The 25156-nt window shown below is 37.1% G+C and overlaps 2 protein-coding genes and 1 long non-coding RNA gene across 12 annotated transcripts in view; 1 reads left to right on the top strand and 2 right to left on the bottom strand.

Annotated features, from left to right (window-relative positions):
- The window catches only part of MCTP1 (multiple C2 domains, transmembrane 1), a 563225-nt gene extending 547369 nt beyond the window's left edge, over positions 1-15856 (top strand). For 8 of the 9 annotated variants that reach the window (XM_010831935.1, XM_010831934.1, XM_010831936.1 and 5 more), the window contains 2 exons: positions 10810-10907; positions 12444-15856. In XM_010831935.1, the coding sequence (XP_010830237.1) occupies positions 10810-10907; positions 12444-12515 (170 nt within the window). In that variant the 3' untranslated portion in view covers positions 12516-15856. The remainder of the gene's footprint in view (positions 1-10809; positions 10908-12443) is intronic. The other variant, XM_010831939.1, reaches the window with a different exon arrangement.
- On the bottom strand, positions 63-18166 carry LOC104982524. 2 transcript variants are annotated; one of them, XR_824520.1, is made up of 7 exons: positions 17930-18166; positions 15872-15927; positions 12037-12107; positions 11580-11655; positions 10064-10159; positions 6747-7326; positions 63-245 (listed from the first exon to the last, which is right to left on the bottom strand). It is a non-coding gene; the product is annotated as an uncharacterized LOC104982524 (long non-coding RNA). The 2 variants fall into 2 exon arrangements; XR_824519.1 differs by lacking the exon at positions 63-245 and having other exon boundaries at positions 4972-7326.
- A 645-nt stretch (positions 18167-18811) lies between these two features.
- The window catches only part of ANKRD32 (ankyrin repeat domain 32), a 73883-nt gene continuing 67538 nt past the window's right edge, over positions 18812-25156 (bottom strand). The window contains exon 21 of the mRNA XM_010831929.1: positions 18812-24761. Coding sequence (XP_010830231.1) covers positions 24283-24761 — 479 coding nt within the window. The 3' untranslated portion in view covers positions 18812-24282. The remainder of the gene's footprint in view (positions 24762-25156) is intronic.

Below are 25156 nucleotides of genomic sequence, written 5' to 3'. Positions count from 1 at the left end.
GATCCCCTGGAGAAGGAAATGGCAACCCACTCCAGTATTCTTGCCTGGAGAATCCCATGATGGAGAATCCTGGTGGGGTACAGTCCATGGGGGCAAAGAGTTGGACACGACTGAGCGACTTCACTTTAGACTCTATTTAAGGTGGTACTTACAGCACTCTTCGTAGTTTGCTTTTCCTCACCCAACAAAATTCTTTTGGTTGGAAAAGTTAATTTTCAGTCTCTGAGATTGATGAACGTATAAAACTACATTAATGAGAGAGAGAGAGAGATATATATATATATAGAGAGAGAGAGACAAAGAGACTGGGTAGGAGTAGAATGCTCTACTTGCCCCTGGCCTGCATACATCTGAGATGACTAAACTTATACAAAATGCAGAGAGCCAAATGGGTTTTAACTTCAGAAAACATGGGACTTACACTTAAAGCAAAAAGATGAAAAGCAAAGTTTTGTTCTTTTCCTATCAAGGCTTTTAAAGAAATATGTTGGAATAAAATGGAAAAGGGTCTGATGTCTCCAGGCCCCCCGTCTTAAAATCCTTGAATCTCGCTCTTCTTTTTGGCTGTCTTGTCATATCTTGAGCAAGCCTCTTGCCCTTTTTATCACCATCATTACCTATACATCTTGGGTAGGGCGTGGAGGGTGAAGGGAAGGGTGATTATGTTTTCTTGTCTGAATTCCTATAATCTAAAGAAACAGGAGAGCGCTTTCATTATCCAAGGGAAGAGGTATTTCCCCCACTATGTTCTTGGGACCCGGTTGTATGTTCTTGCATTCCTTCCTCTGATATTTAAAACAGATGCTGTTTTATTGAAGGCATTAGGGTAGGGCGTTAGGTGTGGCAGTTTATTACCTCTAACCTACCCAGGTCAGATCTGCCATCTCAGTTGTGATAGGTGGGGAACTTCTGGTTTCTTTTCCCCAGGCTGTCAGAAAGTGGAGCCCACGGCAGACATCTGGCCGTATAACCTGGGGTGGCCTCACTGGCAAGCTGTCTTAAATGTAATTTTCAGAGAATGTGTTTGGGTCTCTTGTTTCATCAAATAAAATAAAACAAAGAACAGTATTCCTTTAGTGGTAGGTGATTGCTGAAATATTAAACAGAAATTTAAGACATGGGTCTCACATGGGGAGACAGAGACCAAATCATAATTGCATTATTCTGCCAAAATCCTTGAAGAAGAGCCCAGATGCTCTGCTTTGTGACCCAGTCTGTTGATTTCACAAAAAGCTCTTTGTTTACGTTTATGTGAATATGCTTGTTAATTTATTAAGTCCCATATAAATTTAACACAGTAGACTTATCCAACTGAAATTCTACATTATACCATAGAATATGAAGAACAGATAACTCTAGTTTTATACATTATTTTGACATTTCTACCTCATCAGGTTTTTTTTTTTTGTGTGTGTACTAGCTCCAAATCCACCTGTTATCTGCTCTTCATCCATATTTGCTCTCCAGGTAGTGCAAAGGGTTCACTGTTGGATAATTTAGCTTGGGTGGATAAGCCTCATTTTAATGGTTCTTGGCTGTTCTAATCCAAGAAGTGATCCAAGTAAGTCAATCACAGCAGCATCTTTTGCAAGCATTAAATTTAAATTTCTTGTAATTTAAAAGGAAAATTGGCTTCTAAAAATTTCAATGCCAGAGATAGGGAAATGGAAACATTTTTTTCCGTGTGATGAAGATCTACTCTCCTAGCAACCTTCAAATGTGTATTACAGCATTATTAACTCTAGTCGCCATGCTGGATGCTATATCCCCATGACATTTAAAAATTCTTATTTTTTGTTGGAACTTTGGTGCTGTGTGGGCTTTTCTCCAGTTGTGGCAGGTGGGGGCCAATCTCTAGTTGTGAAGCGAGGGCTCTAGAGAACAGGCTCAATAGTTGTGGTGCTCAGGCTCAGCTGCTCTGCAGCGCATGAGATCTTCCTGGATCAGGGATTGAACCCATGTCTCCTGCATTGGCAGGTGGACTCTTTACCACTAGATCACCAGGGAAGCCTCCCGTGACGTTTTATAACTGGAAATTTGTACCTCTTGACTCCCTCACCCACTGCCCACTCGCTCACCTCTGTAACCATTAGTCTGTTTTCTGTATCTATGAGCTTTGTTTCTGTTTGTATTTTAAGGATTCCACATGTAAGTGAAATCTTACAGTATTCGTCTTTGACTTATTTCACTTAGCATAATGAATGCCTTTGAGGTCAATCCTCGTTATCACAAATGGCAACATTTCAAATTGCCATTTGTTTTTTAATGGCTCAATAATCTTCCATTGTGCGTATGTACACCACAGCTTTATCCGTTCACCCATGAACGGACACTTAGGTTGTTCTCATGTCTTGGCTATTATAAATAATGCTGAATGAACATGGGGGTGCACATGTATTTTTAAATTAGTGTTTTTGTTTTCTTCAGATAGATACCCAGAAGTAAAATTTTAGGATTATAGTAGTTCTATTTTTGATTTTTGGAGGAACCTTCATACTTTATTCCATAGCTGTTGTTCAGTCGCTCAGTCCTGTCCAACTCTAGGGACCCCATGGACAGCAGCACACCAGGCCTCCCTGTCCTTCACCATCTCCCAGAGTTTGCTCAAATTCATGTCCACTGAGTCCATGATGCCATCCAACCACCTAATCCTTTATCGTCCCCTTCTCCTCCTACCTTCAACGTTTCCCAGCATCAGGGTCTTTTCCAATTCGTCAGCTCTTTGCATCAGGTGCCAAAGGATTTTCCATAGTGGTTGCACTGGTGGACATTTCTTCCAACAGTGCACAAGGGTTCCCCTTTCTCCAGATTTTCACCAACAATTGTTATTTACTGTCTTTTAGATGATACAGTCATTCTGATAGGTGTGAAGTGGTATCTCACTGTGGTTTGTATTTTGCTTTTCCTAATGATTCGTAATATTGAGCATCTCATGTACCTGTTGGCCATCTGTCTTCTTTAGAAAAACATCTATTCATATCCTTTGCCTGTTTTTTAATTGGTTTGTAGTTTTTGACTATTCAGCTGTGTATGTTTTTAATGTATTTTGCCTACCCCCTTATCAGGCATAGGATTTGCAAATATTTTCTCCCATTCTGTAGGTTCCTTTTCGTTCTGTTGGTTTCCTTTGCTGGGCTTTTTAACTTGACGCAGTCCCACTGGGTTACTTCGTTACCACCCATGTTTTCTCCTAGGAGTTTCATGCTTTCACGTCTCACATTCCAGTTTCAGTCCATTTTGAATTTTTATAAATGACGTAATAGTCCAGCTTCATTCTTTTGCTGTGCCAGTCCAATTTTCCCAACATCAATTTATTGAGGAGACTGTCCCCATTGCATATCCTTGGCTGCTTTGTTGTAAATAATTGACTATATATGCATGGGTTTATTTCTGGGCTATCTTGTTCCACTGATCCATGTCATGTTTTTATGCCAATACCATACTGTTTAGTTATGAGGGGCCTGTAATATAGTTTGAAAGCAGGGAGTGTGATAGCTCCAGATTTATTCTTTTTTAGTACTGCTTTGGCAATTCGGGGGACTTTTGTGGTTCCATACAAATTGTGGGATTGTTTCTATCTCTGGTAGTACATTGTAGTATATAGAAATGCAATAGCATTTTATACATTGCTTTCGTATCCTGAAACTACTGAATTCATTTATTAGTTCTTACAGTATTTTGATGGAGTGTTTTGGATTTTCTATATATAAGTTATGTCATCTGCAAAAAGCGACAGTTTTACTTCTTCCTTTCCAATTTGGATTGTTTTAAAGTCTGTCTTATGTAAGTTATAGCTTCCCTTGCTTTCTTTGGGTTTCCATTTGCATGGAATATGTTTTTTCATCCCTTGACATTTAGTCTCGTGTGCCCTCACATCTGACTTCATCTCAAAGGCAGCATATAGAAGAGGCTTGTTTTTTTTTTTTTTTTAATTCACTCAGCCACTCTATGTATTTAGATTGGAAAATTTAGTTCATTTGAAGTAATTATTGCTCCATATATCTACTGTTGGCTTTTGCTATACAGTTACTGCAAGGCTTACTTATAAAAACTTAAGTTTGAATGCATTTGAAAGTTCCAGATTTTGTTTCCCCATGTTTCATGTTACATTTTACCTTTTTAAAATTAATATGCTGTGTATCCCTTAACTAATTATATTTTTACTATATTCGTTGTTTAATCTTCATAATAGTTTTAGAAATGATTAATCCACTACATTTATTATTTACCTTTATTAGTGACATTTATACTTTCATGTGTTTTCTTGCTACTTATAGCACAGTTTTTTGGCTTAAAGAAATCTCTTTGACATTTGTCATAAGGCCAGGTTAGTGATGATAAACTCTTGGCTTTTGCTTGTCTGGTAAACAATTTTTCAGTTCTGAAGGATAGCTTAGCTGAATAGAGTATTCCTGTTGGGAAGTTTTTTTCTTTTTCTTTCAGTGCTTTGAATACATTATGCCATCTCTTTCAGGTCTGTGAAGTTTCTCCTCAAAAATCTGCCCAGACTTCTGGAGATTCTCTTCTACATGACAAGTTGTTAGTCTCTTGATGCTTTCATTATACCTGTCCTTAACTTTTCATATTTTAATTATATGTCTTGATGGGGGTCTCTTTGGGTTTCTCTTATTTGGAACTCCCTAGGCTTCCTGGAGGAGAAGAAAATGGCACCCCACTCCAGTACTCTTGCCTGGAAAATCCCATGGATGGAGGAGCCTGGTAGGCTGCAGTCCATGGGGTCGCTAAGAGTTGGCCACGACTGAGCAACTTCACTTTGACTCTTCACTTTCATGCACTGGAGAAGGAAATGGCAACGCACTCCAGTGTTCTTGCCTAGAACAATCCCAGGGACGGGGGAGCCTGGTGGGCTGCCGTCCCTGGGGTCACACAGAGTCGGACACGACTGAAGCAATTTAGCAGCAGCAGCAGCAGCAGGCTTCCTGGATCTGTATGTCTGTTTCCTTCCCCAGATTAGGGAAGTTGTCAGCCATTATTTCTTAAAACACATTTCCTGCCTTCTTTTCTCTCCTCCTCTATGACTCCCTATAGTGCAAACGTTAGTATGTTTCACCGATCCTTTGTGTTTTTTTTCATCTAGCCTGCTGTTGAATCCCTCTAGTGTATTTTTCAGTTCAATTATTTTATGCTTCAGCTCTGTGTCTTCTATTTGGTACTTCATCTGTTATTTCTTTGTTGATGTTCTCACTGTGTTCATCCATACTCTCCTGAATTTGGTGAGCATATTTATGTACATGACTTTGAACTCCTTATCAGGTAAATAACATCTGTTTCATTAAGGACTTTTTCCCCTTAGGTTTATCCTGTTCTTCCATATGAAATGTCCCTCATTTTGCTTGAATCTCTATGTAGGTTCCTATGCATTAGATGAAAGAGCCACCTCTCCCAGCCTGGAAGTAGTGGTCTTGTGTAGAAGATGAACCTTATTATCCAACTTTGCCTTAGCTCTCAGTAGTTGAGGATGTGCCAAGACCTGTCAGTGTCTCGAACAGGAGGCTCTCAGTCAGCACCTAGACTCAGGCTCACTGAACGTCAGCCCTTTGGGCTGCAGCTTTTAAAGCAAATACACACAGTGGGGCTGCAAGTGTAGGCCCAGCTGGCTGCCAGAGCCAGAGGATCTGGAGGTGTCCCCTGGGTGACAGTCACAAAAATCGGGTTGAGTCTGTAAGCTCCTTTCTGTGAGATAACTGATGAGCCGTGGTGAGGGAGAGTGGCAATGACAGCACCCCCGGCCTCTGTTCCCTGAGGGTCCCTCCACAGGCCTTCAGATTTGTGCCAAACCTGAAAGTGGTGCCTCAGGCCAAAGCTCTAGAACAAGCATGTAGGTTTCTTTCACAGAAACACTGGGGGTGTGTTTCAGTCTCCCGTTTGTGCAGTGCCCTGGTGGGGGCAGCTTGCTGAGATCTGTCTCTTGGGTGTCACAGTTCTAGCGGACCCAGGCACACCAGCTCCCCTGACCTCCAGAGTCAGGTGGTCGAGGGGCATTCCCTGGGTGGCAGCTGAAAAAACTGGGGCACCAGACATGTGTAAGAGTGTCCCTCTGAGGTGTCTGGAACGGTTCACAGTCAGCCCTTAGATGTGTGTTTCATTAGAAGCCTGCCCCTCAGGCTGCAGCCATAAGCTTACAGGCCTGTTTTTACAGAGAGACTGAGCTCCTTGGTCTATACTTTTTGCTGTGCCCAGAGGGTGTCAGAACTCTTTTCTCCATTGGTCACAGTTGTTTAGAACCTGCAAACATCAGTCCCCTGGCCACCAGAACTAGGCAATGTAGGGGTGCCTCCTGAGAGCAGCTGCAAACACTGGGGCACCAGACAAGCCTCTGGGAGATGCTGGCCGGCTGGAGAAGGCAATGACTGCATCCTCCAGCCTCCACTGTTTCCTGACAGCCCTTCCAGAGGGTCCTCTAAGTGGGCCAGACAGGAATCCTGCCCCTTAGGCCAAAGCCCCCAGACAAGCAAATAGCCCCTTTCTTGGAAAGACTGGGAGTGTGTCTGTTTGCTGTCTGGTCCCCTGGGAGTGGTGGTCTGCCAAGAACTGTCTCTCCAAATGTCATAGTTCCACAGACCCAGGAATACAAGTTCCCTAGCCTCCAGAGCCAAACACTCAAGGGGTAGCCCCCTGGGTGGCAGCCACAAAACCCAGGACACTAGACAGGTATAAAAGTTCCCCTCCAGGAGATACTGGTGCTCTGAAGTGCAGTACAGGCAGAGCTCAAAGATGGGACTTACCAGCTTCCATCCCCAAAGAGTATCCCAGCAGGTTCCTGCCTCTCTGGCCAACACCTTAAGATCAGTAGATGGACTTTCTTCACATAGAACCTGGGCATATTTCAGACAGTTGCGCTTCTGTGCTGGGTCCTGTGATGAGTGAGTGCTCACGAGCTCTTTAAGAGCTATTTTCCTTTCACTGCAGGCTTCTGGGTCCCATGGCTGCAGCCTGTTGGTTTTGAAAGCCAGGTGCCTGGAGGGCTCATCTCTCAGGTGCAGGTCTTAAAAGCTGAGGTGCCTTACGTGGTGTACAAAAGAACTTCTCTCCTGGCTACTCAGAGAGAAGCTGTGGGTTTGTGAGCTTCCTCCTGATGGTGGGTAGCTGCACTGGGCCTGGGGTTTATGGTGAGATTGTCTCGAAGAGGTGAATTCATGATTGTCCTAGGTTGCCATCTTGAACTGCCTCATAGACATAAAACCTCGGGCACCAGATGTGTGACAGCTCCCCTCAGGGAGATGCTGGTGCTCTGGAGCATGGCAGAGGGTAGGCATGAAGATGGTACCAACTGGCTGGAGTGAGGTAGCTGGGGAGAGATGGTTCCTGTCAGGAAAGAAAAGAAAAAGGATGGCTGCCAGTCTCTGTTCCCCAAGTAGGCAGGCTCCTGAACATTTCAAATCAGATGTCTTCCCTAGATGACTTCCCTTCAGTGCCTGGAGGCAAACAAATGATCCTTTCCCCCAAAAGATCTGGTTGCCCCTGGATCAGCTGTTTCCATGCTGGGTCCTGGAGAGGGTAAGTCTGAACATGCAAGTTGGTTTTCAAAGCTGTGTATTTTGAGACAAAAATTGAGAGCCCAGAAAAAACCCAAGCATATATGGTAAACTAATATCTAACCAGGGAGCCAAGAATACTCAATGAGAAAAGACAGTCCTTTCAATAGATGGGGCTGGGAAAACTGGACAGTCACATGTAAAAAATGAAACTTGACTCCTATGTTACACTAATCAAAAATAATAACTTGAAATGGACTGTGAGACCTAAAACAATGAAACTTCTAGCAGAAAACCTTTTTTAAGAAGTTCCCTGACATGGATCTTGGTAACAGTTTTTGAAAATCACATCTAAAGTATAATCAACAAAATTAAAAACAAACAAGTGGGACTCTATAAAGCCAAAAAGCCTCTGCATTGCAAAAGAAACCATCAACAAAGTGAAAAGACAATCTACAGAATGGGAAAAAAATACTAGCAAACCATATGGATCAGATCAGATCAGTCATTCAGTCGTGTCCAACTCTTTGTGACCCCATGAATCGCAGCATACCAGGCCTCCCTGTCCATCACCAACTCCCAGAGTTCACTCAGACTCACGTCCATGGAGTCAGTGATGCCATCCAGCCATCTCATCCTCTGTCGTCCCCTTCTCCTCCTGCCCCCAATCCCTCCCAGCATCAGAGTCTTTTCCAATGAATCAACTCTTCGCATGAGGTGGCCAAAGTACTGGAGTTTCAGCTTTAGCATCATTCCTTCCAAAGAAATCTCAGGGCTGATCTCCTTCAGAATGGACTGGTTGGATCTCCTTGCAGTCCAAGGGACTCTCAAGAGTCTTCTCCAACACCACAGTTCAAAAGCATCAGTTCCTCGGCACTCAGCCTTCTTCACAGTCCAACTCTCACATCCATACACGACCACAGGAAAAACCATAGCCTTGACTAGACGGACCTTTGTTGGCAAAGTAATGTCTCTGCTTTTGAATACGCTATCTAGGTTGGTCATAACTCTCCTTCCAAGGAGTAGGCGTCTTTTAATTTCATGGCTGCAGTCACCATCTGTAGTTGATTTTGGAGCCCAGAAAAATAAAGTCTGACACTGTTTCCACTGTTTCCCCATCTATTTGCCATGAAGTGATGGGACCAGATGCCATGATCTTTGTTTTCTGAATGTTGAGCTTTAAGCCAACTTTTTCACTCTCCACTTTCACTTTCATCAAGAGGCTTTTTATTTTTTTTTTAAGAGGCTTTTTAATAAGGGGCTAATATCCAATAAAGGCCCCATATAACCCAAGAGCAAAATAATCATCATAAAAATGGGCCAAGGACCTGAACAAACATATTCCCAAAGATACGTATGAATGGCCAGCAGATCCATGAAAAGATGCTCAATAACCCTAGCCACTAGGGAAATGCAAATTAAAACCACAATGAGATAGCATCTCATGGCTGTTAGAATGGCCATCATTAAAAAGACAACAGATAACATGCTGGCATGGATGCAGAGAAAAGGGAACCCTTATACACTGTTGGTTGGAGAAGGCAATGGCAACCCACTCTAGTACTCTTGCCTGGAAAATCCCATGGGCGGAGGAGCCTAGTAGGCTGCAGTCCATGGGGTTGCTAAGAGTCAGCCAAGACTGAGCAACTTCACTTTGACTTTTCACTTTCATGCTTTGGAGAAGGAAATGGCAACCCACTCCAGTGTTCTTGCCTAGCGAGTCCCAGGGATAGCAGAGCCTGGTGGGCTGCCATCTATGGGGTCACACAGAGTCGACATGACTGAAGTGACTTAGCAGTAGCAGCAGCATACACTGTTGTTGGGAATGTAAAGTGGTACAGCTACTACAGAAAACACTATGGAGATGCCTTAAAAATATAAATATAGAACTACCATATGATCCAGCAATTACACTTCTGGGAGTTTATCCAAGGGGAACACAAAGACCAATCCCAAAAGATATCTGCACCCCCATGTTCACAGAAGCATTATTTACAATAACTGATTCATGGAAACAACAAGTGTCTACTGGCGGATGAATGAGGAAGCGGTATATGATGAAATATTATTCAGCCATAAAAAGACGAGGAGATCCTACCATCTATGACAACATGAATGGATTTGAAGGCATTATGCTAAAAGAAATAAGTCAGAGAAAAACAAATACTATGATTTCACTTATATGTGAAATTGGGAGGGAAAAAAGCAAAATACCACCCATCCCCAACTCATAGAAAAAGAGAAACATTCTTGTATCTATCAACATATGAGATGATGGATATGAACTAAACCTACTGGGGTAATCATTTCACTCTATGTGTACATGAGACCATCATGCTGTACACCTTAAAACTTATACAGTGATGTATGTCAATTATTTCTCAAAATTAGAAGGAAAAAAAGCTTGATGTTTTGGGGGCTTCTCCCTCTAGGTACAATTCTTAAGAGTCGAGGAAGCCTGATGTGGAGGTTCAAACCCTTACTCCTCAGAGAGAGCTCCCTCCTGACCATAGGTTGTCAGGCTAGGAGTGGAGTTTATGGGAAGACTGTGCCCCTGCCTCTCCTACCTGCTTCAATGCGGGCCTTCTCTTGTTGGTGTGTAGACAGCACTCAGCCAGTTTTCAGGTTATTCTCAGAGGCAGTTCCATATGCAGCTGGAAATCCTGTGTGTTGATGGGAAGAGATGGGTTTATGATGCTTATGCATCACCATCTTCAAAGCTTTTTATGTTTTTTTTTTTTTTTTTTAAAAGCTGGTGGTAAACCTTTTCTAATTCCAGGTAAGTTTAAAATTAAAAAAACAAAATGCCGGGTCATGCATTTTCGAACATTAATTTGCACACCAGCAACACTTCCCCATCATAAAAAAACAAAAACAGAAACAAAAACAGCAGTGTGTCTTTCGAAAAGGGGGAACCAGGAAGTCAGATTTCTTGCCTTAATCCCAATCCAAAATGTAGGGTAGATAAGTTTTATCATAGATGAAAAACTACAACAAAGCTTCTAAGTATTTGAGGGGAAAGACAAGATAGGTCACTGCTTGTGCCCTTTGTTTCCCAAACAGAAAGCCTTTCCTGCTGGGGAGAAGCCACTGAAGCACAAAAACAGAGCAGCCATTGAGTTGGAAGGTGGAAGGAAGGGAGAAAAGGGAGGGAGAAAACTGGGTTTTCTGGTTCAGTCAGTCAGTCAAGGCTGAAAATCAAGGCAGCTTAACCTAGATCTTCAAATCACCAACAATACTTTTTTGCCAGAAATGTAACTTTGGACTCCAAACTGTTGAGGTTTCAATAATATTTGATCTGTCACTTTTTCAGGAATCAATAAATTTACAAAAAAGCTTCGGAATCCGTATGCAATTGATAACAATGAACTACTCGATTTCCTTTCCAGAGTCCCTTCAGATGTGCAAGTGGTATGTAGATTTTATTAACTGTTACTGCGGGCGTACGTCATTTTATTGGGCTTCACAGGTATTTGCTTTTCCCTGACTGAAGGTCTGTGGCCACCCTGTACTGAGCAAGTCCATCGCTACCATTTTTCCAACAGTATTTGCTCACTGTGGGTCTGTGTATCACATTTTGGTAATTCTCAAAATGTTTCAAACTTTTTCATTATTGTATTTGTTATGGTGGCCTGTGATCATTGATGTTACTGTTGTAAAAAGATTACTACTTACTGAAGGTTCAGATGATGGTTAGCATTTTTTTTTTTTTAACAATGAAACACTTTTAAATTAAGGTATTGCTTTTTTAGATGTAATGCTATTGCATACTTAATAGACTTTCATACATCATAAACAGAACTTTTATATGCACTGGAAAACCAAAATATTCATGTGACTTTACTGCAATGGTCTGGAGATAAACCTGCAATATTTCTTAAGCCTGTATCATTTTTAATGTAGTGTGGCACTGGATTTTCACGTTCATATCCATTTAATTTTGAAGGTCTTAGAAGAGCCAGGTAAAGTTAATAAAGCCTGTAGAAGATTTTGCCACTCAGGGATTAGTCCAGTTGAGGTGTTATCCAACAAGAAACTTATAGAGAAGATGGGGAATGAGAGAGCTTTGCATACAGAACTTACCGGGGTGTCAGGGAGGGAGGGCAGTCCTCCTCCAAGGAAGATTCAGCTGGAGTTTGTGAAGGGAAGTCACTATTACCTGAAGGAGGAATTAGGAATATTAGATGATGAAAGCAAAGTGTGCCAGCAGACACTGAGAAAAACACTTCCCTAAGTAAACTGCATGGATTAGGTGAGTTTTAAAGATGGCTATTTTAGAGATCAATAAAGGGGGGGGGGAACAGTGACTGATTTTTTTCTAAACCTTTTTATTTTATATTGGAATACAGACGATTAACAATGTTGTGACAGTTTCTGGTGCACAGCAGATTGACTCGGCCATACAAAAGTGACTGATTTTTGAAAATGGGGGCATATCTTAATCCTTTGAGGTTAATTAGTGCCCATTAATCATTAAATATTTTCAGAGTAAAATGAGAACTGTTTTTATTCAAACTATTGAAGCTGGTTGCAGCAGTACCTTTTTCCTTTGCTTCTGTTGAGTCTTTGTTTTGGTATCTGACCTGAAGATGGGCTGGATGGAGATGAAGCCTATATTAAACAAGCACATAATAAATTGCAAAGAACCATTATTCGGCCCTGCAAAATAAATGGAGATGGCTCAGCTTTTAATGTAACGTGTGTATGGGTAGTGGAGATCCTGGCCTGTTAGCAAAGTCCCTATCAGGGCTCTCATCTAGTTTCTGGCAAGATTTCCCTGGACTTGCTCTGTCTTTCTATTGTTTTCTGCATCCCAGCTGCAGGTCTCAAACAGCTTCCAGAGGGAGCACTTTCCCCCCAAGCACAGTCTCTCAAATCCTTTGCTTTTCCTTCCTTTGCCAGAAAGTGGCCACCTGACCAGCCTTTCTCTGAACTCTGTTTAAACAGGTGCAATACCAAGAACTGAAACCAGATCCTTCTCATAGCCCATGTAAAAGGAAGAAAAACAATCTTGGCTAGCCAGCTCCCAGCACTGGGGAGACCAGCATCTGTTTGGGAGGATAAAAGAAAAAGCCTTCAGCCTCAGCAGCACTTCCTTTCTTTCTGTTTTTTATTTATTTTGCCTTTTTATCATGATTGAGAGAATTTGTAAATAGTGTACAAAGGCATATGTCTTTGAAAATATACTTCCATTGTACAGAAACAACTTGATAAAGGTTTAGCTATTGCTGCCTGAAAGCCTTGCTAGCCGTGGATAATAATGTAACACTGGAACAACAAATGTAAGAATGGTTAACACTGGGAGATACACACTTCTCTAATTACAAGTGGAAAAACTAGAATATTAGATTAAATGCTCAGCTGTGCTCTGATTAAATCTACATAAAATGTAAATGTCAATTTGAATTTAAAGTTTTTTTTTTTAATGTGACTATTTTTTATCTGAAAAATAATCCATTACAGTTTTCTATGTTTTATACATTTCAAAAGGGAGGGGGGGAATCCCAGAACTTGAATAATGGAACAGATGCATTTCAACTTACATAGGTTCAGATCCTGATATTCATTCCTGTGCACATTATTTAGCTATGACTAGGCTGATTTTAAGCTAATGAATGAAAGTATAGTCACCTCAACAAGAGAATTTTCCATACGCTGAAATCCTACAAAGAAAATTTCCAAATCTTCTATCATTCCATCTAAAACTTTAAAATATCTACAGGACGATACAAAAAATACTGCCATGTTTATAAATGATTGCCTATAAGGATTTTTATACCAACCACTATTAATTTGTAGCAAGTCAGCAAATTAGCAACCCAGTTCAGTTGTCAAAAATCTAGCAAATTAAATTCACATTGCTTTGATGTCAGATTATGCCTCTGTGCATTTAAAAATATTTAATACTCAAGTATTTCACAGAAAAAAAAATGTATCTACTTTCTCATTAGGTTACTGAAATGTTTTAATGCATTTATGATTTTTGTTATTAGTGTGAATTTTAATGTAGAGGAGAATGCAGTGTACTAAGTGATATGCCAGTGTCTCATTACATTCATTTTTAGAAAAAAATAATCATTCTTGAAAATTAGAATGCATGAAAACCTATTTTGTAAAATAAACTGCTTATGGGGAGGGGAAAGTTTGCCTTTAAAAATGTTTCACTATTACCATAGAATCTATACTTAAAAACTGCATTCCCAAGACTCTCATGTAGTTTTTATACCTAACTTCCTGATCTATCAAGGGAGTATACCTCTAGAGAGAAAACTTGGTGAGGATGTCTTACTTCCCTGACTTGGTAGGGGAGTAAGCTTGGTTGAAATTGCTGCAGACAAGTGTTTTGTACTACTTTATTAATAATGGACTGGGATAGGGTGAAGGTGAGGGTTATGCTGGAAAAATGTAGAAAAGCTAGAGCAAGAAATATATATTTCATTCTAAAAGAAGATACTTTAAAAATAAATTTAATCTCAAAGTTGATTTTTAAAGCATTTTTATTTTAAAGCTATGTTGGTAAATACTATTTCTTATGATAGAACTATTTTGATCTGTTTATTACACTATGCTTAAAAGAATGTTAAATTCCCTTTCTACAGAAAGGCCTTGACCTCAGTATGTTCTATTTAGTGCATCATGTTTATAATGATATGCTTACGTCCACATACCATCATTATTTGTTGCTAAGACATTATTCTCCATGAAGCTGATGTTATTATAGAAAGTTTACTGATAGTATAACCTGTTTGAAGTAACTTTTGATTATACTTTGTGTGAGATTTATGTTCCGTGCTGACACTGTCTACTCAAACGTCCACAACGCTGATATTCTACCACCTCAGATGTGGATAGTAACCATTAACAGATGACTGACTTCTCTTTGTTTCATTCTATCAAATTTCAGATGTTTGGTTCACTGGTAATGTTGACTATTCACTGCATTAAATAAAAAATAATCTTTTCTAAGAATAATCAGTACTTCTTTTTGGTGTTGAGAGAGGAATGATGGAAGATTATGTGTTTGTTCTTATATAAATGATACTTAAAGAAACTCAGGTTTGCTTTGGGGAAGGGGGGGAAAAAAAGGCTTTTCCTGAAACTTTGACTGTTGTTAAATAAAACCCAATATTTCTGGAGGGGTTAAGTATCCAGTGATGCTGCTAGAGGAATTAAGAACTATCTTGAGGCATGAAAGTGATATTCAGAGGAATCGTCACTGCTTTCAGAAACTACTGCATTCACAGGCTGGAAACAAGAGGCTGTGACTAATAGAATTTTAACCACTTCTGTCCCCTTCTCACCAATTCTGCCTTTTTAAAGCTGCTTTACCTGATTTGGTTTTGAGAGATTTGTAAACATGTAAATATTTTAAGATATCTTAAGAGCCTGGATGTCATTCTAACACCTATTTGGACTGCGATATACAGTAGTCACAAGAACTATTATATATATAAAACTATATATTCGTCAGTATCTTTTAGTGAGTGAATTTATTGAAAGTCATTCATTATCCAAACTACTATTATCGCCACTAACTGTGGTAATTTATAAGAAATACATATTTAGGATTTTTCCATTTATACAAAGAATGTGGTACTTGTTCATTTTGGTACTGTTCCACACATTCAAACTGATAGATGCTGTCGGGATTCCAAATTAATTGTGAACCTATGCACTAGGATAATCTGAACTGAAAGATTCTTTAAGTGACTCTGCTCTGTGATATTTTTATTGAGTACCAACTATACAACTTGCTCTGTCATAGGCAATGGTCAAACCAATGAAAATATTAAAATCAAATCCAGAGCTAAAGTACAGTGAGAGCAAATTTTAACTGATGTGATGATTCTGAAAGTATCTTTTAGAGAATCTCATTGTGTTAGTTTCTGAAAGTATCTTTTATGGAACCTTATTGTGTTATTTAAAAGTGAAGAAAAATTTAGTAGTAAGCTCTCTTATGCAGGGACCAGGTTCCCATTTTGATCTCAGTATCAAAATATCTCCAATGCTGAAAGTAGTCTACTTCTATGTTAACAGGTCTTATTCAAAGGCTTTAATTTCAGTTTATATACTTGTTAAATATATTTAAATGTTTATTTTTGAGTTTTGTACTTAGCATTAAAAATAAATCAAAATACGAAAGGCAGTTACTGCTCCAGAAATATACAAGAGAGCCACCATCATACTTCTTGCAAAAGCCTCAGGTATTATCAAATTAAGGGTTAAATTTGGGGCTTTAAAGTCAAGTATGACTGTGTATTTGTGTACAGGTACCTATTTATGTGTTTCATTAATGTATCTAGAATCAGACTTTTCTAACTGCTTGGTCAAGTATGAATTAAAGCAACATAAAAAATAATGAAATGAATACTTACAGTACTGTCACTCCTTTGGATTATAATTCTCCTTCCAGGATGATTGGTATAACTCACTGAAAGAAAAAACATAAAACATCCTGTATTTTTTTGTTGAAACTGTTCCTTTCTACATTTGTACAGCAGCAGTCACATCATAAGACTCATCCCAGTTGAATCTCTGAGAATTAAGAAGTATCAAGGAAAATTTCTCATCATGTAAGAATACTATGCAGATAAAAACTATTAAATGTCCAAAGTGGTCATATGCTCTAGAAACTAACAATACTGTGAAAGGTTTGATGGAATTTAATGATTCTATCTGTGCTTTTCCAAAAGGATCAAGGGTTAAGAATCACTCTCCCACAAAGGTGGGTGGAGAAGAATCAAATATGTTATTGGTTTCAAGTAAGTTTCCATTTATTGGGCTATTTCTTCATATGCTGAATTAGCAACAACAAAAAGTGTTCTATCACATTATTTATACAAAAAGCAGTATTTTTGTAGACAGGTTTTTTCTTTTTTTATGTATATGATAGTTGTGTCTACAAATATCACTGAAAAATTATATGACTCCACTTAAAAAAACTTAACAGCACTGCTCTTTTGCTTTCCTCTATTCGATGTTACTAGATTAAGGCAAAAGCTCTATTTGTATTAAGGAAAACAGAAATAGGTAAGTAGCTGTGCCAAAGTGTTTCCAATTTGTAGCAAAAATAAAATTGCAACATAATTGTCCCCTGCTAGATTCTTCAATGGTCTTTCAAAAGTGAAAAAGAATGATCAACCTGAGAATCGATGAGCAAACCTAAAAACCAACCACCTCTTATTTTCTCAGGAATAAATAAATGGATCTGAGGAGACCTGGCTAAATGAGGTTGTTACTGCTACTAGTGAGGCAAGATGGTCATACTAGGCTCAGCTAGTATTCTAGCTAGCTTGCCTCTTTTCTCCAAGCAAGAATACTAGAGTGGGTTGCCATGCCCTCCTCCAGGGGATCTTCCCAATGCAGGCATCGAACCCAGGCCTCAAGCTTGCAGGCAGATTCTTTACTGTCTGAGCCACCAAGGAAGCTCATTTTGGACAAAGCAAACTTCACTTGAGGCATTTTATTTTGCCAGAGTTCAAATGGTAAATTTAGGGGAAATGCTAAATGCATAGAGAAAGGTGCAGCCGTGGCCTCAACCACTCTTGACTACTAGAAACACATTTGAGACAACAGTCAAGACTAACTACAGAGACAGCTGGACCTTCGCAGAGAGGTGAGGCAGAGGAGATGCCAAGATTTGTTCCAAGTTCAGAGATCTTCTTTTAGTAAAGTCACTCAGAAAGCTGGAAACCTTCTAACTAAACTCTGTATCATTTCCTCAAAACATTCTTCCTCCGGTACTGATTATGACACTTTAAAAGTCAAAATCTATGTGTAACATGTCATAGTTAAACCATGGAAAACAATTTATTGATGTCAAGAACTAATAAACTCTCCAACCTTACACAATAGTATACCTACCCCTTAGTCTTGTCCTGGAACTCTTGCAAACTTCAGATTTCACTAATACAGAGACTAAGTAAACCACAGGAAGGTCTCTGAAGCACATGGTAACCCACCCAGAAAAATAAAATACTATGTATATGTGAAGAAGTATTAATAGTTTTAAAATCAACCAATGTGGTGTTCTATTTTGTTTGAAACTGCTGAACATTACTTTTTAAATTTCCCTTTTGAAAAAAAAGCATCTTCAGATATAATAGAGAAAAAATTTTAGGAGGATATTGCAGAACATCCAGCACTTGACAATTTAACCAGGAATCAAGCATACTAATACTAACTTCTATAGTGTGGGTTACCATGTGCATACCATTCCTGTGGCACTATGATGCTAGTACAGAGAACACACATGTACTTGGATCTCCCAATGACTGTAACAACAACACAAGCAGGTGAGAAATGTACCCCAAAGACAGTGATGTGATACTCCCCAGTGTACTATAATTATGATGTAGGTATAGGATGTAGTTAAAATACTGTACTTTGAATTGCACTTAGAACAGTAGCTTACGAGAAGTCATTTTCCTCACCTTCACAGAAGAGGTGAAAAATAACATGCTTTTGCGGCAAGACATTTTCAGAATTCTCTCACTGGACAACCGACTGCTTACATCTGAATTTATGTTGTAAATAGTATGTATCTAGAAGGGAACTTCTTCAGATCTATGATAGTAAAAGACAACAATTATCAATTTAATCACACAGTATTGAACTCCCTTTAAAGAAATTGAAGATATGTGCATACAGGCTCAGTTGTGTCCAACTCTTTGTGACCCCATAGATTGGAGCCTGCCAGGCTCCTCTGTCCATGGGATTTCCCAGGCAAGAATACAGGAGTGGGTTGCCATTTCCTCCTCCAGGGTGTCTTCCCTACTCAGGAATGGAACCTGCGTCTCCTGCATCTTGTGCATTGTAGGTGAATTCTTTTACCATCTGAGCCACTTGGGAAGCCCAATTAAAGGTATAACCTTTGATAAATTTAGCCATCATTTAATCTTACAGCTTCTCCCTGCTTTTTGGTGTAGAATCTGGAAAAAAAAAATCAGAACAAGTAACTAATATCAGAAAAGGCTACTAATGAAGATATGGTAACACGAGTCCACAGGGTATTATTAAATGATGTTTAATCTTTAGCAATTCAGGAATCCCCCTCAACAGTAAAGACTCCACTCAGCATGGTAAGGCTACTGCTTTGAAGAGGCTCAATAGAAGACAAAAGCAGCATATCAGTAAAATAAGACAGATTGACATTCAAAGGAAGGGCATATAGTCCGAGAGTACTGAGATCTACATTAGGTGATACAAAGCTTAATTTTATCCTTACCTTGAAGAAAAATGGCATATTTAAAAAATGCACTTTATATTAAAAAAATCCAGTAGATGCTAATTTAAATAAGACCACTTTAGAAAAATTTCAAGACTGATTTTTATTTATATTAGGAGCGTTACTTTAAAAAATACACTGGCTACAAGTATTACAGACAAATATAAATCATGTTACAGGGAAACTTGGAGAAAAACAAATACAACTACTATTAGCAATGGACTTGCTTACAATCTTTTCCCCTCTGTAATTTTACTTAGAGGAAATAATTTAAAAACAACATTTAAGTAGTTTCTATTTTTAAAAAAAAAGAAAGGACTAAAATTAGTTCAGAAAAAGGAGTTACCAGGAACAAGTTCAACCACTTTTTATAAATGGTTTTAACCTCTCAAGTTTATATCCTCAGTATGAACTTAAATTAGTATTTTTATTATTTATTTTTGACTGAATTTTTAACTAAAAGACTCATCACACACTATCTTGATCCTTGGTTTTCTGAACATTATTCAAAATTTACAAAGACAGTTTATTCCTGAGATTAGGAGATCTATCTGCCCTTTTTTCTGACTTTATACCCTCACTACCTTCTCAATATATTAAACGTCATCTAGAAATTTTTACCCTCTTTAAACCACAATGATTCCTAAACATTTCCCTCCTTATCCCTTTGCCAACTTTTCATCTTTACAATTCTTCTAAGTTCTCAATAAAGATCTTTAAAATGCATATTTTAATATTATCAAATTTTACCCACTGCTGTATAATTCTATCTTTGTGTTGTAAAATAGAAACAATTCAAAACAGAAAAAAAAAATCCATTTTTAGGATGAAGTCAGATAACCAAGGCATATATTCCTTAAAACAAAAAGAAAAAGCTATTACAGATCAAACCATTCTGGTCATTAGAAAAATTTATCAGTGTCATGACAAAAACCATGGCTGACCTAACCTTTAAATTGAGAAGTATTGACAACAAACTAAATTCTTTTTATCTGTCACCACTTTAAGATTAATGATTTTTTTTCAACATGACTATTTGAGGACAGAAGAATGTAAAGTCACTGAAAATTTTAGTTCATCTGCTATTAAGATAAATGATAGTATAATAGGTGTAAATTCAAAGCTGAATTCCAGACTTTCAGTTCAGTGCAGCTTACCTGCTGGAAGTGCTAAGCACTTAAAAAAAAAAAAAAAAAACTTCCATTCTTTGGTAAAACTAAATCATATGCTCCAACATAGTCATTCTCTATTAATGTTTAATGCCCATTATGCATTAATGTTCACTTGATCTAATTTAGATACTTTTGAAAGGAAGGAGATTAGATTTACTAAATCTGGGTTTAACAGTCTGAAAAGATTTGGGGACCATGGTAAAAAGAAAGCCAAAATCTGGAGAAAATGTTTCATTTCTAATTGAAGACAGCTCTTTATAGACATTTGAATAAGGAACTTAATTTTTCTGGTCTATGTTCACAGCAATATTACACATTACAAATTAAATATATAAAAATAGTATATACTTATTAGGATATTGTTTTTATAATAACTGACCATTGATTACTTTGTTGATTTAATACTCTTGGATCTTAATTCAGCAAGTACTTTAAAAATCCAGAGAATAGTTCACTATGTTTCTGTTTTAAAAAAGAAAATACATATATATTCAACAATACAAATACGGTATTATAAAAAAAAATCAATCACATCTGTCTAGTGCTAAGAGTTATACTTCAAGATTAAAACAATATATATATAGTGTAAGTGTATTTGAACTATAGGCCTACATCAAAAAGCAAACAAACAATACCTATGGTAAAGAATTCAAATATACAAAATGTTGGAAAACACTTTATACATCAAATACACAAAATACAATTTTGCCTCTAATGCAAAAGTACTAATTAGCAAATTCTTCTGTGATAAAAAGCTAATCATTTGGATTTCTGATTGGAAAATATCCTCTTTTAAAAATAATTTAATAGAATATCCGCCCCCCCCCAGAAATTCACATAAATTCATGTGTCTTGGAGAAAAAGCTGCTTGGTACTTTCACAAACTGGGAAACATGAATTAAATATATTTTGGATATTCTCAAAGATTAGGATTTACTTTAAGAGAAGTTTTTTGAACATCTAGCAATCAACAGTGTTAAAACTATCTTGATTGTTTCCTTTAAGAAGGTCTTCATTTAGTGGGATTTGTAGTACCCTAAAAGATATATGCTTAAAACCTAACAATACCACAGTCTTTTCTAATTTATAGTATAATAGTCTCTATCTCTGAATCAGAGGAAATACCAAAGTGTATTATCCTACCGCAATTCCTTTTAACCTACAAAGTGAATTTTTTGACAGCATAATTTGATTTCCAAGAAACAGTTAACTATTCAATGTCTTCAGTTTTGATATCACCAGGCACAGTGTAATTCCAATAATGCCACCACTGACTCAATCCACATTTGCTATAAAAACAATTATCATTCTGAAGTTTGCAAGCTCCACATCAGCAAGAGGTGCGACTGGTGTGGAAGCTACGTGATAAGCGCCTGAGGGAAAGAGTGCCTCACGTCACTCAAAGATGACCCCTTCCTACTGATTAAGGAGCACCAGTGACAGGCTCTCATCAAGTTCATCACTTAACTGGGAAGGTGTGTAAATGCATATGGATTACACATTCCACCAGTAATTTTTTCATGCAAAGTTATTAACTTTCTATAAAAGAATAAACAAAAATGGCAAACATTTCTTAGTGTTTAAATAAAGTATCCTAGCATTAATGCATTTGCATTTAGCTAGGGGAATGAGTACTGGGTTTCACTAATACTGCAAAAGCAAACATGCCACATTCTATTCACTCTACAATGGTAAAGTCATAATACTCATCAAAGGATTAATCAGACCCTTGTAATGTTCACATTTAAAAATGAAAATACCAATTAATGCAAATTTAAGAAGTTAATTTTCTTCAAAAGGCTATACAGAAGACAGTAAAACTGGACTTACCTTCCTAGAATGTAAGCTTTCCCTCTTGTATTGTAGTCGGCCCGTCAAGCATACCTGGTACATAGTAGGTGTTTAAGGAACTATGATCAAAATATTGATTAATTTAGCATTTGATTTAATGTGGACAAATGTCTTTCTGGTTATTTTGGAGTTAATGAGATGACAAAAAAAGGTATATACTTGGATCACTTTATTATGCATAGGAAAATTAAGAATAAGCTAGAAAACTTCATAGAATCCCTTCCTAAAATGCTGACAGTGAATATTCTAAAATCTTTTATATTCCAAATACCTGTGGGGATTATGCATTAAGAAAGTTGAACCGTAACAGCTCAGAAATCTCCTTCCAAGCTTTATTTATATTGTAATAAAGGCTTTCATAGGCTTTAAAAAAAAAAAAAAAACAACTCCATTGAACTATGATATGAAATCTGGCAGAGTACAACGAAGAATAATGTTACTCAGCTTTCTATTCAGCTGCTGCAACTTTGAAATACCTACAGGTAAAAAGTCAGGGGTCAGAAAGTCTATAAATTTTTTCTATTAAAATTTCCACTTTCTTTATATCTAAAATAAATTTGAGGCAATTATGTTTTCTAAACTAAAACATTTAAGAGGTAATATGGAAAATACAGTTTATTACTGCAGGCTTAAATTCATATATATTTACCAGTATTAACTAGGCCACAAAACACTGTAATCTATTTGCCAAGTTATACTTCTAAAGAAGTGCAAAGTGCAATGATACCTTCTTGAGGTAGAGTCCTGGCAGTTTAGTGTTAAATATTTCATGTCAACATGACTTGTAAAAATTGGCAGACAGAACAGTCATGAAATATTAATACTAACTGCAACTAAATGAATATTTCTTGTGAACATTTAATTTAGAAAACGACTTTTTCTTAGCAGCACAAAACCCTAACTCATGATGGTGATTATCTCATTAACTTAGAATTATTAACAACTTAAGAAATTACTATCTAAATGATTTGTTGTAACTAAAAAGAGGAGTTAAAATAATAAAATACAAAGTAACATTAAGTGCCATATAAGGTGATAGGCTAGTAATTCTATCATGACCAAGATACCTGGTGTTATTTCCATATGACAGGTGTAACAACCAAAATTCAGAAAGGAACTTGCTTAATTTAGTTAATAAGAAATTACACAAGAACTTGAAACTATGTTTGTCTGATGTCAAAGTCTATGTTTTTAAGTTTATATTTATCAAGCAAATGTTATTCCATATGCCTTCACAAGTAAGTGATGCAAAGTCGCTGATCTTCAGAATCAAAAAGTTCTTACGCATCATCTGGGGAAGCACTTAACTCTAAAAGCATTATAATGTGCCTTAGTCTCTGCTACATCATGTTTTCTCTGATATTCTGGCAGTTGTTATGTCACATCTGAAGGCTAACTAAAAACTATTTTTTACAATAGGTGTAAGAAATTACTGATTTTAAAATGTAGGGAAAAAAACTTGATTTTTATTCAGAGGTGATATACTAATGTAGCAATTTTCAGCTTAGGACTATAAACCTAGTAATAAAACTCTCAGTATTTGTATCCTGCTAAAAGATCTATTTCCAAAATAAAACTAAAGAGTGCTTCTTTAACAGATTATAATAACTGTTGTGAGATCATCACTTTAGTTACATAAAATCTAAATGGAAGTTCTAATGTTTCTTTTCCAGCTGTATCACAATGTAACTTATTCCCACTAGTGAAGCAACTCCAGTTTCAAAAGTAATTATTATCCATACCCCTTTTTTAGTTTTACTATAAATCACTGTTAGGAAAAACTGCAAAATGAAACATTACTACTCTGTAAATTCATACTGGACCATTAACATTTTAGATAATCTCAAATCCATTACTTTGTTGCCATTTATGATCTTAATATTTAATAAAACATTATAAAGCAGATTATTTTGCTTAGAGAAGAGTGGTTACATAGAGTAGAAATACACTTTGTATAGGAACTGCTAAAATAGATCAAGGGATCAAATTATCAAACTTTGCACGTTTACTACATTTAAAAACCAAAAGAATATATTATTGTGAACTCTGAAATGTTTATTTTAGAAACACGTAAAACTAAAATGAGTATTTTATTCCAACAGCCTACAGAGAAGAAACAGGAAGCTACATGTTTATAGGTGCATATTTGCATAAATATTTTCTTCATGATTCTAAGACCCAAAACACCTAAAATAGAGAACATTACATTTTGATTTAAAAAAATATCTAAATTAAAAATTTTTACATGTACAGTGTAAATAAATAACTTTTAAACCAAAAAATAATAAAGATTAACAAAAGCAATATATACCAAACAAAACTATTTTTTACTTTTGAGTTAAATTCTACACACTGGAAAAAGAAGCCTATACTACAGCTTTGCATAAGTTCTTTAAGTGCTTTTAAAATTAGCAAGGCTGCAAATTCTGTCAATAAATAAATGCAATTAACGTGTGTTAATAAGCGACGAAGTCTCTAATAGATGACAAAGCAAGCTGAACAGGTTTAGAAAGCTGACCCCTATTTTTTGGCATCATCATGAAATCTCTGTGACGGACCTACACATTACTTCCAATGTCACCAATAAGGCCTCAGTGTGTACTCCAGGACACACTTTTACATTCTCAGGCAGTTCCTTCAGAGCATTTGGGAGCTTCTGCAATGTCATTATATTTCTAGCATAAAGATCCAATAACCAGTCAGTATGAACACTAGTGGTTTCCTTATAATTCTGACAAGCTATAAGCAGCTCACTTAGATGAGTTAATCCTTTGAAAGCTAAAGACTCTGAAGACAAACCAAAAATTGAACAAAAATTTAGTAACATCCTACTAAGTAAAAAGGAGCCAAATTCAAGCTGCTGGTGGTAAAAATGTTTTTCTGCTTGTGCATGAAAGTTCTCCACTGTATCTTCTATTTTGGTGATAGCAAAAAGTTCTTCCTTGATTTGAGATGATACCACATAATCCAAGGGCAATTCCCCCTTAGAGTTCCTCTGCTGTAGAAGCACTGGGCCTGTGAAAAAGAAAATGCAAAATGTTAAGTGTAATACATTTTGGCAGCTTAACAGCCATATTTTCTCTTTTTTTCCCAAAGCCACCCAGGGTTCAGTTTACAGTCATATTTTGCAGTAATTTATATTGATATAATTACCTAGCTATATATACTAACTGCCTAATAAAGGTTCTTTAGGGGAAAAAAAAAACACCTAGCCAATTGCCTAATGAGGTTTGCCTAAAAGTAAATCCCTAATTCAATAAATAACATATATGGTGTTTTTTATATATATATATATATAAAACTTTGATAAAACTTTATAAATTGTCATCTTGAAATAAGAATATCAGTGTTCTTGGAGGGAATTAACAAAATACATTTATCTTAAATTCTGTATGAGAGTCTTAAAGATA

Source organism: Bison bison, unplaced genomic scaffold (assembly GCF_000754665.1).
Source record: "Bison bison bison isolate TAMUID 2011002044 unplaced genomic scaffold, Bison_UMD1.0 scf7180017864533, whole genome shotgun sequence".
Lineage (NCBI taxonomy): Eukaryota > Metazoa > Chordata > Mammalia > Artiodactyla > Bovidae > Bison > Bison bison.
Note: the sequence above shows the minus strand (reverse complement) of the source record. Positions and strands in the feature narration are given on the sequence as shown.